We start from the raw sequence: 14,174 nt of genomic DNA, 5'->3' as shown, positions 1-14,174 counted from the left end.
GAGGAAAGCTTTTATCTATGTACTGCAGCTACAAGGCATATTGCTTTTCTCTGAGTCTGTTGGAAGTTGTCACTGAACAAAAAAAAGCATGACCACCTCTGTCAGAACCCCTCAATATATATTATGAAAGCCGTGTGAAAGAACTTACCTGCTTTTCAATCAACTGCTGTTCTGTATAAATCATTGTTTCTCCTCTCAAGTTCCCTTTGTATTCTACATGCATGGTGCATATTTTGTCATTTCCACTTCTAAAATGAAAAGTTCAGCAATTTAGGAATTTTGTTATTCTAGGCAACTATCATATATTCAGACAAATGTGCAAAACATATGTAGGGGCACATTAAATGTATAATGCATCTTACAGTGCATTTAGTAGCTAAATAAACCCTTTAATGTGATTTGCAGAAATCTCTGTATATATTGATATGGTAGCTATAATAGCATTCAGCCATCACTATTGGGATAAAACTAAATTTGCTGCACTGCAGGCACGTCTGCTCTCCCAGCTGGCTCTGTCTCTCCGCACTGATGCTGTGAGGAGATGTGGCCATGGTTTGGGGATGTCCCAGTAGGCTCAACATGCCTCCTTGCAGTGCCAGTGAGGAGAGAGAGAGCTGGCTGGGACAGCAGATGTGCCTGCAGTGCAGCAGCACATTGCTAGGAAATTACAGCCTCACACAGGGCTCTGAAAGTAAGCACCTGTCTGCTGGCAGTGTAACTGGGTGCAGGGGGAGGACTGGGTCCCAGAGGCATCCAGGGACCCATAGCTGCTGCACCTACTGTTGCTGAAGCCTTGAGTAGTCTTGTAATTTAGCACCTGTCTGCTGGCAGTGTAACTGGGTGCAGGGGGAGGACTGGGTCCCAGAGGCATCCAGGGACCCATAGCTGCTGCACCTACTGTTGCTGAAGCTTTGAGTAGTCTTGTAAGTTAGCACCTGTCTGCTGGCAGTGTAACTGGGGGCAGGGCTGAGACCCCGAGGCATCCAGGGCTTCATAGATGCTGTGCATACTGCAGCTGAAGCCTTGTGCCGTCTTGTAAAGGCAGTATTGAGTAGAAATAGGGCATATCAGAATACTGTTTATTAGTAGCACTCAGTACTATAAGGAGTCTTTTTTTATCAAGCAGTGATAACCCATTTTCACGTGTTTTTGTCTGGAAAAGGGACAGTGTCCCAGTAATTGTTTTTTAAATGTTTCCCCCATTACACATACTGTAGTATGGGGACTGCTGCAGTGTCTGAGTAATTAATTAAACTGTGATAGCACATTTTCCCACCCCTCCTTTTTTTTCCATTGTGCAACGAAGTGATGTACAGGTCGTTACAGCTACAGGTTTACGCTGGGTATACTGCATTTTGCATACAATAGTTGGAAATACTTATAATACTTTCAAGCACCAGGCTAATTGACACCGCTAATATGAAAAAAATGCAAGGCTGGTTATACTATGGGGGGTATCCAAATACCCGCGGTCAATGACCACAGGTAATTGTATCGCCGGGGGCTATCCAGTTAGCCCAAACCTGGTGCACTCATCCTCCTAATGCCGGCACTTTTCAGGGAATATGCTTCGTGGTGTGTCATGCATCCGAAGCATAATCTTCAATAAGCGGATTGCCGGGGCCACCACAACACATGGGATCAGGGACTGAGCCATGATCCCATGTGTTAATGCACGATCACAGGTCCGTTTTTGGCCAATAAAAATGGTCTCTAACTGGATACCGCAATAATGACCATCGGTCATTAATCGCTATGTCTGGCTGTTTTTACCGCCCTATGATGATAACATTATTTTGTAAACTTTTACTTTTGTAACGACTGTCAACACATGCTCCACATATTAAGATCAGCATAATTTTTTTTTCACTTTTATTCTGCAAAATACCATATTTGAATCCATATGCAATTGGCCAGGGGATACCAATTTTATTGTGGGCTGGATTTGGATTTCCCTGTCCTATCCCAATCACACCATACTGCAAAAGTAATTGGCTGCATTTTGTCTTACCTCTATTCATATTATTATTATTTATTACCAGTTATTTATATAGCATACACGTATTCTGCAGCGCTTTACAGAGAGAATATTTGCTCATTCACATCAGTCCCTGCCACAATGGAGCTTACTATCTAGATTCCCTATCACATGTACACGCACACACATTCACTAGGGTTAATTTTGTTGCACGGGAAATATATACAAACTCTGCACAGTTAGGGCCATGGTGGGAATCGAACCCATGACCTCAGTGTTGTGAGGCAGTAGTGCTAATCATTACACCATCCGTACTGCCTAGACAATGATTCATAGACAATGATTCTGCAAAAAAATGTACAACTACAGTGCAGAATTGCAAAGCAAAATCAGACGTTGAAGGCTATCATCACAATTTTACATCTCTAATCTCGAATTGCATGTTTGTGTATATGAACACCGCAGACAGTTTCTTTCCGTAACAGGTTTATGTATATAGTAAAACAATGGCAACTGGATATCTTTAGACTCTGTGATGTGTTCTTGGATGAGTTTTCAGTATGTCAAATGTGTAAAATGTTGCTGTTTTCACAAAGCACAATAAATATAAGAAGGTTTATACTTCATTTTACAGTTTATTTTCAATGCCTAATATAGGGATGTGGTCATGTGACCGGCGGTCACCATGCCGATTCCGGAATCCCGAGAGCAAACACAATGCCAACAGGCGTCATGCCGATTGACAGGGACTATTCCCACTCCTGGTTGACCACTCCTCTAAAGGAGGCATGGTGGGCCATAGCTATCTTATTCTAGCAAATCAGCTCTTTTTTTTCTACTTTATAACCTGGAACTCTGTCATTCAGTTTCTGAGTTTATTTAGAAATGTAAAACAATTCAAATAATGTAATTTCTCTATCGTCCTTGTGGATGCTGGGGTTCCTGAAAGGACCATGGGGAATAGCGGCTCCGCAGGAGACAGGGCACAAAAAGTAAAGCTTTCCGATCAGGTGGTGTGCACTGGCTCCTCCCCCTATGACCCTCCTCCAGACTCCAGTTAGATTTTTGTGCCCGGCCGAGAAGGGTGCAATCTAGGTGGCTCTCCTAAAGAGCTGCTTAGAGAAAGTTTAGCTTAGGTTTTTTATTTTACAGTGAGTCCTGCTGGCAACAGGATCACTGCAACGAGGGACTTAGGGGAGAAGGAGTGAACTCACCTGCGTGCAGGATGGATTGGCTTCTTGGCTACTGGACATCAGCTCCAGAGGGACGATCACAGGTACAGCCTGGATGGTCACCGGAGCCGCGCCGCCGGCCCCCTTGCAGATGCTGAAGTAAGAAGAGGTCCAGAATCGGCGGCTGAAGACTCCTGCAGTCTTCTAAAGGTAGCGCACAGCACTGCAGCTGTGCGCCATTTTCCTCTCAGCACACTTCACACGGCAGTCACTGAGGGTGCAGGGCGCTGGGAGGGGGGCGCCCTGGGAGGCAAATGAAAACCTTTTTTGGCGAAAAATACCTCACATATAGCCCCCAGAGGCTATATGGAGATATTTAACCCCTGCCAAGATTCACTAAATAGCGGGAGACGAGCCCGCCGAAAAAGGGGCGGGGCCTATCTCCTCAGCACACAGCGCCATTTTCTCTCACAGAAAGCCTGGAGAGAAGGCTCCCAGGCTCTCCCCTGCACTGCACTACAGAAACAGGGTTAAAACAGAGAGGGGGGGCACTGATTTTGGCGATATTGAGATATATATAAAGATGCTATAAGGGAAAACACTTATATAAGGTTGTCCCTATATAATTATAGCGTTTTTGGTGTGTGCTGGCAAACTCTCCCTCTGTCTCCCCAAAGGGCTAGTGTGGGTCCTGTCCTGTGTCAGAGCATTCCCGGTGTGTGTGCTGTGTGTCGGTACGTGTGTGTCGACATGTATGAGGACGATGTTGGTGAGGAGGCGGAGAAATTGCCTGTAATGGTGATGTCACTCTCTAGGGAGTCGACACCGGAATGGATGGCTTATTTAGGGAATTACGTGAGAATGTCAACACGCTGCAAGGTCGGTTGACGACGTGAGACGGCCGACAAACTATTAGTACCGGTCCAGGCGTCTCAGAAACACCGTCAGGGGCGTTAAAAACGCCCATTTACCTCAGTCGGTCGACACAGACACGGACACTGAATCCAGTGTCGACGGTGAATAAACAAACGTATTTCTCATTAGGGCCACACGTTAAGGGCAATGAAGGAGGTGTTGCATATTTCTGATACTACAAGTACCACAAAAAAGGGTATTATGTGGGAGTGAAAAAACTACCTGTAGTTTTTCCTGAATCAGATAAAATAAAATGAAGTGTGTGATGATGCGTGGGGTTACCCCGATAGCAAATATTGGCGTTATACCCTTTCCCGCCAGAAATTAGGGCGCGTTGGGAAACACCCCTTAGGGTGATAAGGCGCTCACACGCTTATCAAGTGGCGTTACCGTCTCCAGATACGGCCGCCCTCAAGGAGCCAGCTGATAGGAAGCTGGAAAGATATCCTAAAAAGTATATACACACATACGGTGGTTATACTGCGACCAGCGATCGCCATCAGCCTGGAGATGCAGTGCTGGGTTGGCTTGGTCGGATTCCCTGACTGAAAATATTTTATTCATATAGAGCATTTAATAGGATGCATTCTATATATATGTACGTGAGATGCACAGAGGGATATTTGCTCTCTGGCATCAAGATAAGTACGTTGTCCATATCACCCAGAAGATGTCATGGACACGACAGTGGTCAGGTGATACAGATCCCATACGGCACATGGAAGTATTGCCGTATAAAGGGAAGGAGTTAGTTGGGGTCGGTCCATCGGACCTGGGGACCACGGCAACAGCTGGGAAATCCAACCTTTTTACCCCAAGTTACATCTCAGCTGAAAAAGACACCGTCTTTTCAGCCTCAATCCTTCCTTTCCCATGAGGGCATGCAGGCAAAAGGCCAGTCATATCTGCCCAGACATAGAGGTAAGGGAAGTAGACTGCAGCAGGCAGCCCCTTCCCAGGAAAAGAAGCCCTCCACCGCGTCTGCCAAGTCCTCAGCATGACGCTGGGGCCATGCAAGCGGACTCAAGGTGGGGGGGTAGTCTCAAGAGTCTCAGCGCGCAGTGGGATCACTCGCAGGTTGACCCCTAGATAGTACAAGTATTATCCCAGGGGTACAGATTGGAGAGTCGAGACATCTTCTCCTCGCAGGTTTCTGAAGTCTGCTTTACCAACGGCTCCCTCCGACAGGGAGGCAGCATTGGAAACAATTCACAAGCTGTATATCCAGCAGGTGATAATCAAAGTACCCCTCCTACAACAAGGAAAAGGGTATTATTTTTCCACACTATATTGTGGTACTGAAGCCAGACGGCTTGGTGAGACATAGTCTAAACTGAAATCTTTGAACACTTACATAAAAGGTTCAAATCGAGATGGAGTCACTCAGAGCAGTGATAGCGAACCGGAAAAAAGGGGACTATATGGTGTCCCTGGACATCAAGGATTACCTCCATGTCCAAATTTGCCCTTCTCAACAAGGGTACCTCTGGTTCGTGGTACAGAACTGTCAATATCAGTTTCAGACGATGCCGTTTGAATTATCCACGGCACCCCGGGCCTTTTACCAAGGTAATGGCCGAAAAGATGTTTCTTCAAAGAAAAAAGGCATCTAAATTATCCCTTACTTGGACGATATCCTGAAAAGGGCAAGTTCCAGAGAACAGTTGGAGGTCGGAAGAGCACTATCTAAAGTAGTTCTACGACAGCACGACTGGATTCTAAATATTCCAAGAATCGCAGCTGTTTTCCGACGATACGTCTGCTGTTCCTAGGAATGATTCTGGGCATAGTCCAGAAAAAGGTGTTCCTCCGGGAGGAAAAAGCCAAGGAGTTATTCGACCTAGTCAGAAACCTCCTAAAACCAGGCCAAGTATCAGTGCATCAATGCACAGGAGTCCTGGGAAAAATTGTGGCTTCTTACGAAGCGATTCCATTCGGCAGATCTCAGGGGATTTGCTGGACGAATGGTCCGGATCGCATTTTCAGATGCATCAGCGGATAATCCTGTCTCCAAGGACAAGGGTGTCTCTTCTGTGGGGGCTGCAGAGTGCTCATCTTTTAGAGGGCAGCACACTCAGCATTCAGGACTGTGTTCTGGGGACCACGGATACCAGCCTGAGAGGCTGGGGAGTAGTCACACAGGGAAAAAATTTCCAAGGAAGTGTGGTCAAGTCTGGAGACTTCTCTCCACATGAATATACTGGAGCTTAGGGCAATTTACAATGCTCTGAGCCTAGGAAGACTCCTGCTTCAAAGTCAACCGGTGCTGATCCAGTAGGACATCATCATGGCGGTCGCCCACGTTATCAGACGGGGCGACACAAGAAGCAGGAGGGCAATGACAGCAAGGATTCTTCGCTGGGCGGAAAATCATGTGATAACACTGTCAGCAGTGTTCATTCCGGGAGTGGGCAACTGGGAAGATTTCCTCAGCATAAATGAATTCCACCCGGAAAAGTGGAAACTTAATCTGGAAGTTTCCACATGATTGTAAACCGTTGGGAAAGACCAAAGGTGGTTATGATGGCGTCCCACCTGAAGCGCCAGGTCAAGAGACACTCAGGCAATAGCTGGGACGCTCTGGTAACACCGTCGGTGTACCAGTCGGTGTATGTGTTCCATCCTCTGCTTTTCATACCCAATGTATTGAAAATGATAGGAAGGAGAGGAGTAAGAACTATACTCGTGGCTCCGGTTTGGCCAAGAAGGACTTGGTTCCCGGAACTTCAAGAGATACTAAGAAGGGTCTTGATTCGGCAAGAACCGTGTCTGTTCCGGGACTTACCGCAGCTGCGTTGACGCCAAGGCGGGTGAACGCCGGATCCTAAGGGAAAGAGGCATTCCGGAAGAGGTCATCCCTACCCTGGTCAGAGCCAGGAAGGAGGTGACCGCACAACATTATCACCACTTAGGTGAAAATATGTGCCAGGGTGTGAGTCCAAGAAGGCTCCACGGAAGAATTTCAACTAGGTTAATTTCTACATTTCCTGCAAACAGGAGTGTCTATGGGTCTCAAATTGGGTCCATTAAGGTTCAAATTTCGGCCTGTTGATTTTCTTCCAGAAAGAAATTGGCTTCAGTTCCTGAAGTCCAGAAGTTGTTAAGGGAGTACTGCATATACAGCCCCTTTGATGTCTCCAGTGGCACTGGGCGATCTCAACGTAGTTTTGGGATTCCTAAAAAATCACATTGGTTTAAACAACTCAAATCTGTGGATTTGATATATCTCACATGGAAAATGACCATGCTGTTGGTCCTGGCCTCGGCCAGGCGAGTGTCAGAATTGGCGGCTTTATCTCACAAAGCCATATCTGATTGTCCATTCGGACAGAGCAAAGCTGCGGACTCGTCCCCAGTTTCTCCTTAAGGTGGTGTCAGCGTTTCACCTGAACCAGCTTATTGTGGTACCTGCGGCTACTAGGGACTTGGAGGACTCCAAGTTGCTGGATGTTATCAGGGCCCTGAAAATATAGTTTCCAGGTTGGCTGGAGTCAGGAAATCTGACTTGCTGTTTATCCTGTATGCACCCAACAATGCTGGGTGCTTCTGCTTCTAAGCAGTCGATTGCTCGTGGGATTGGTAGCACAATTCAACTTGCACATTCTGTGGCAGGCCTGCCACAGTCTAAATCTGTTAAGGCCCATTCCACAAGGAAGGTGGGCTCATCTTGGGCGGCTGCCCGAGGGGTCTCGGCATTACAACTTTGCCGAGCAGCTACGTGGTCGGGGGAGAACACGTTTGTAAAATTCTACAAATTTGATACCCTGACAAAAGAGGACCTGGAGTTCTCTCATTCGGTGCTGCAGAGTCATCCGCACTCTCCCGCCCGTTTGGGAGCTTTGGTATAATCCCCATGGTCCTTTCAGGAACCCCAGCATCCACAAGGACGATAGAGAAAATAAGAATTTACTTACCGATAATTCTATTTCTCGGAGTCCGTAGTGGATGCTGGGCGCCCATCCCAAGTGCGGATTATCTGCAATACTTGTACATAGTTATTGCTAACTAAATCGGGTTATTGTTGTTGTGAGCCATCTTTTCAGAGGCTCCGCTGTTATCATACTGTTAACTGGGTTCAGATCACAGGTTGTACAGTGTGATTGGTGTGGCTGGTATGAGTCTTACCCGGGATTCAAAATTCCTCCCTTATTGTGTACGCTCGTCCGGGCACAGTACCTAACTGGAGTCTGGAGGAGGGTCATAGGGGGAGGAGCCAGTGCACACCACCTGATCGGAAAGCTTTACTTTTTGTGCCCTGTCTCCTGCGGAGCCGCTATTCCCCATGGTCCTTTCAGGAACCCCAGCATCCACTACGGACTCCGAGAAATAGAATTATCGGTAAGTAAATTCTTATTTTCTTCTTGTTTTGTTTGCTGCTGTAATATCAGAATGTGAGCTCAAACGTTCCTCATTTAGCAATCCTGCTTTTCTCACCTCATTTGGAGATTGGAAATGTGGAGTAAAGTAACATGTACTATGTGTTGTCATTTTGTAACAGATTAGTAATGACATCATGACAATTGTGTACATATAATTAGTGGTCAAAGGTTGAAGATTGATATGTGTCTATTTGTGTGAGCTATCTTCATTAACACATCTGTGTTTTTTGCTTCACAACTATATTTGAAAAATAAATTGATGATATTGTTGACATGTTTCACTTTCTTATGCTTCGTAGCTGAAAGATACTAAATCAGTCGACCAGAAAACAACACTTCTTCACTTCTTGGCTGAAGTATGTGAAAGGAAGTTTCCAGATGTACAGATATTTGTTGAGGATATACAGACTGTAGATAAAGCAAGTAAAGGTATGTACTGTGTTGAGGGACAGAAATAAGCTGTTTAGAACTGTGCCTGAGATCTGATTGTCATCGATATTCTCTGTGATCTGTTGCTGCAATAATGATCTCATTCTGAAGTGTATTATTAAAGATGTGCCTTCATACATCTTGCCTCAATACACCATTCAGTGGGATATGCCTTGGGTTGCCACCTCATGCCTTTAATTATGGACACATATTACACAGATTCTGTGGCTGGCTGACTTCAAGACTCCATTTCACCTGGTTTTAATCAGCCACAGAACATGTGTAATTAATATGTGTCCAGAATTAAAGGGATGATGTGGCAACCCTAGATATGCCTGGTGTGAGTGAGCTGGCAGCCAGAGGAAGTAGCGGGGAGTAATGCTCCCACTACCCATATGTATGGGGAGTCTGCATTCATGTTTCAGTGGGGACAGAAGGAGTTTACTCTCCTGCTAACCATTATTTTTGCAGGGATCAACGGCAGTGGGTTCCACTGTACAATACATTGTTTTTCTTACAATACTGTTTTATATAATAGCCTTATAAAGCCAAGTTTGTGCACCAGTTAGAGACAAAATCTTTAATAATATGCTGGACATCAATTGATTATGGTCATGCACAGATGTGACCACATACACTATTGTCACAGTTGTGCCAAACAGACTTTCTCAATGTGCCTTGTCCTGTGTGCCGAGGGGTATGGGTCGTTGGGTCGGCATAACTTAGGTCGACAGTAATTAGGTCGACCTCTATTGGTCGACAGGGTTGCTAGGTCAACATGTACTAGGTCAACAGGTCGACGTGATTTTTTTAAACTTTTTTTGTGTCGTTTTCGTCGTAAAGTGATGGGAAACCCCAGTTAGTACACTGTGTCCCCTCGCATTGTTCGCTTTGCTTGCCATGCTCCGGGCAAGGTGCCTTGCTCCGCTGCCCTCGCACAGGTTACTGTTCCCAATTGCAGTCCACATGGATCGTAAAGTATAAAAAAGTTCAAAAATTGATTTAAAAAAAAAAAACCTCATGTTGACCTTTTGAACTGTTGATCTAGTGACCCTGTCAAACCTAATGCATGTCGACCACTAGTGGTCGACCTAATGACCGTGTCCCGTCCCGAGCGTCTTTTTCACACTAAGTTTTATTGTACTTTGCCTGCAATTGTGTACATATTTAAAGGTAATTCCTTTGTGTTTGTAGTTGCAGTCCAGTGTCTCTGGTACAGATTAAGTGCGTCTGCGGTACGAATAAAATGCAAATCTAAAAAGAAAAAAGTCACTGTGCTACACTGCGGCTTTCTGACACAGGGCATTTTACGCCACATGACATATTGAGGCTAGGTGTGTGAGGATTCACCTGTATGCTTAGAATGCAGTACATGATAGCTCAGAGATGTCTATGATACACCTAGTGGTGTACTGGATATGGTCAAGTCTTGCAGTCCAGCAAATGGTATTGTTACTCGAGCTATGCTCTAGATGATTGACAGTTCTTGTAGCCGAACAGAGTTTCCACAGAGTAGGAAAAAAGGATATGCATGACAATAATTTAAATCTCAATGTGAACATGTGATTGGAGAACCACTCTTCTATGTTTACATTCATTCAGTTGTATCACACAGTTTATGCAGCACTTTATCAAATGACAGACAGAATTTGCAAGTGCCACAAAAACTTGCAGTTCCCACCCAATGAGTTTACAATTTATCAATCATGATCGATGTACAGTACTCAAGACAAACATACTGCAGTTCACATGTTTCATGTACAGAGTTTTAAGTTACACTGGTTGAAACTGAGATTATTCAATTTCTTCTGATTTAAGATGTAGTATTTCCGATTGTATTTAAGATATGAGATATATGGATTTAAACTGAGGAATATATGAGAAAAAAGCATTAGAGACCTAGATTGGACTGTATCTGAGCATGTGCAACTAAGAACCCTGTACTAAAATACACCCAACACTTAACTGCAATTAAGAACAAGAAAAGCTTAGATGATTTCTGTACTGCTGCATACTGTGTAAAAATGACATACAGTGCTATCAAATATTATACATTCCTTTTATCATGATAATCTATTTCACGGTACTTTTTTCTTTGATGCTCCCTCAAATTATCAGCAATGGGGAGTATTCAATTCTGGTGGAAAGATGGCACTTCCCGCCGATAATTGGAACTTTCCAACACTTCAGTATTCTATTGAAGTGTCATTCTTTGGCCTTTCGGAAATTCCGACAAGTCGAAAAACATATGGATGAGCGGAATCACTGCTCATCCATGTGTTTTTGACTCCACCGCTGTCGAAAATGGGCAGTTTTCGAACATTAATTTTTGCCCATGAGAGAGAGACGAAATGAATTGGAGGGTAAACGGGCAGAAAAGGCCCGCTACTGAATACTGAAGTGTTGAATCCTCTCCATCGGAGAGGAATCGACTTCAATTGAATATGTCCCAGGGTCAGAAAATAAACAAGGAGATAATCCCATTATTGTGACCAGAAATGTGTGCAACAAAAGTTAGTCCATAGGTGTAGTTCCTTCACTGTATGTATGATTGTGCACTGCCTTTTACACTTTTAGGATTATGTCATATTATCTGTTTTAATTGCCAGCAGAACAATAACCTGCTCTTTTTATGCATACAACTCAGTAGTTTGAGTGTCTTACTACTAATAGTTGATAGTTCTGTAGTTCAGGGAGTGTGGGGTTGAAGTCAGCTTACTATAAAGGAAAAAAACAGCGCTCATAGTACGAATACACAGTTTTATAAAGAATTATTAATAATTCAACAATAACATACAGTTTGTATAAAAACCAACAAAAAACCTTTTGATAAAACAGCCTGGAGCTGTGAAGCGCGTCAGTAGCTTTTATTGAGACTGCAGCAGACCTTTTGTCCCACCTGTAAGGAGCACTTTGGAGCTAACGGATACTCTCACTATCGGCTACCACAGAGACTATACACTTACCAACTGCGGACTAGAAACACCATCTTTATTGCATAGAGTCCTGTTGCTAACGAGGAGCCATCGCTATAGAACCGCAAAATTGTGGCTATACTAAATATGCCAGCAGCATACCTGGGACCCTAATAATAGTGCATGGAATCCTATTGCCAACAAGGAGCGACTGCCATATGACCCGACATTTGGAATCCAAATACTGGTAATAGCCTCCATTATTGAATGCTTTAGAAATAAGCCAAATTATATGATGATTTATCCACTACAAGTGTATGGGACATAATATTGACTATTCAGTCTCAAATTTTTAACACCCCCATATATGTTTTTTTTGTTGGTTTATATAGGGGGGGGGGGGGGGGGTCTTTATAAAACATGTTTTTTTTTTTAAATTCTAAAATGGTGTGTGGGTGGGGGGGTACTATTATAAGAATTTAAGACTGCTGTGGGTTCTATTTCCAGTTTGTTACAGCTGCGTTGTGCGGCTCTCTACGTCCGGGCGTCGGTAGCCGGTAGACTGATCTTACCCAGTCCTAGCATTTGTTATATCCTTTAACCATTGTGTATATTCCCTCAAAAAAATCATCAGGCCTAAGTGAGGATATAACAGACTAGCAGTGAAAGTTAATGTTAATCCTTTTTATCAATTTCCATGTAATGCAGTGCACATGTGTTGAAATTTGTTAAATGCAGTTAATTTCCTAATAAAAAGCTTTCAAACAAAAAACACTTTCTGCCTGGAGTAGTTTAGCTTGTCCTAAAGACAATTTAACTATTGTTAACACTCTGCACACGACTTTGCATCTTAGTGTGTTTCATACATACTGTAAGTGGAGTTATATGAGGACAGTCTTTGCAGTCTATGAGTTGCGAGATGACAGCCGAAGTCGGACATCTTTCTATAAAGGGGCAATCGCTTACAAGGCATGGTCTTGCCTTGCAAGTTATTTCCCCTTTAAAAAATAATGTCCCGCATGACCGCCGAACTCGGACGTCTTTACATCCAGCCCAAAAATTGATCATAAATAGGATTATTTATATGCAATTGCTATAGTTTTAATATGTAATTTTTTTTGTTTTATGAATAAAACTGATTTTATTGATATTTATTGTTTGATTGACAATTTAAAATATTGATTTTCCCCCTTTAGTGGGGTTACTCACATGCCAACATGCCATCTTGTTTGTTTCTTAAGAGAATGATAAAAAGTAATATACTTAAAACCCTTATGTACTGTTCTGGTCTATTTGACCCGAAATGTAATTTGTTTCGGTATCTGTTCGTTATTTATGTAATTACGATTTCCATATGTTATGACATTTATTTTTTTGGCAAATAGTTGTTGATGATTTTATTTATTATTATTTTTATTTTTTTTACACTTATGAGTAGTTAGTACTAATGTACTGTTCAGATCAATATGACACGATTAGGGAAGTCAATCCCGGACCATTTTTTTCAATCATGGGTATTGGGATTGAAAAATGGCCAATCCCAGCATTGGTTTTTAACTATGTTGCCGCTCCGCCCCCCAGCACACATAAATAACCGTATACCGCGGGTGGGAAACTCTACATTATTTCCTCCAACAGCAGCTGACGGCGCAGCTTGACCTAACGCTGCGCCGGGGGAGCTGGAAGGAGGAAGCCTGGCAGCATCTGTGCGTCCTGTGGACGCTCAACACTGATCCATCAATCCCCGGGATTGGATTTTCCAATGCCAGTATTGTATCCCTGACGTTTTGGCCCTAAATCCTGGGATCCCGCCGATCCCAGGATTTGCCTTCCTAGACATGATGTGAATATTATACTAGTAAAGTACCATAAATGTTTAGAAGTACATTCATTTAAAATAAAAATTCTGAATATTATAAACACAGTGTCAGTTCATTGATTTACATTTGGATTATGTCATCTTTTCACGTTTTCACACGCAATGGCGATGACATTGTAAATGAAACATTCGCTATAACTCCATATGTTTTTTTTTTTTTAATGAACAAAATGGGAACTTTATCATACTTGACATCCCTTGTTTGAATCATCGGTATCCTCGATATCCCTTGTTTGAATATTAATGAAAAGCATAATTTTATGATACGGGTCATATTCACCCGAACAGTACATGAGTATAGTAGAGCAGAGCAGCAGGGTTAAGTGAGAATTAATTTGATCCCCTTGGATCAAAAGGAAATAAGGCAAATGGGCAGGCAGTGCAACCAGAGTGTAAAGTTAGATGAAACGTGTGGCAAATTGTTTAAGGGCATAAATCTCTATAGAAAACAACCTGGGGAAGGTCCATATGAAAGAAGAGATGTGCAAGCAGTAACACTGAAAGTTG

The 14,174-nt window shown here is 43.4% G+C and overlaps 1 protein-coding gene across 6 annotated transcripts in view; it reads left to right on the top strand.

The window, feature by feature from the left end:
• DIAPH3 (diaphanous related formin 3) overlaps window positions 1-14,174 on the top strand; it is a 1,416,707-nt gene that overhangs the window by 881,828 nt on the left and 520,705 nt on the right. For all 6 annotated transcript variants that reach the window (XM_063952903.1, XM_063952906.1, XM_063952905.1 and 3 more), the window contains one exon: window positions 8,744-8,873. In XM_063952903.1, the coding sequence (XP_063808973.1) occupies window positions 8,744-8,873 (130 nt within the window). The remainder of the gene's footprint in view (window positions 1-8,743; window positions 8,874-14,174) is intronic.

The sequence above is a fragment of the Pseudophryne corroboree genome, chromosome 2 (genome assembly GCF_028390025.1).
Source record: "Pseudophryne corroboree isolate aPseCor3 chromosome 2, aPseCor3.hap2, whole genome shotgun sequence".
NCBI lineage: Eukaryota > Metazoa > Chordata > Amphibia > Anura > Myobatrachidae > Pseudophryne > Pseudophryne corroboree.
Note: the sequence above shows the minus strand (reverse complement) of the source record. Positions and strands in the feature narration are given on the sequence as shown.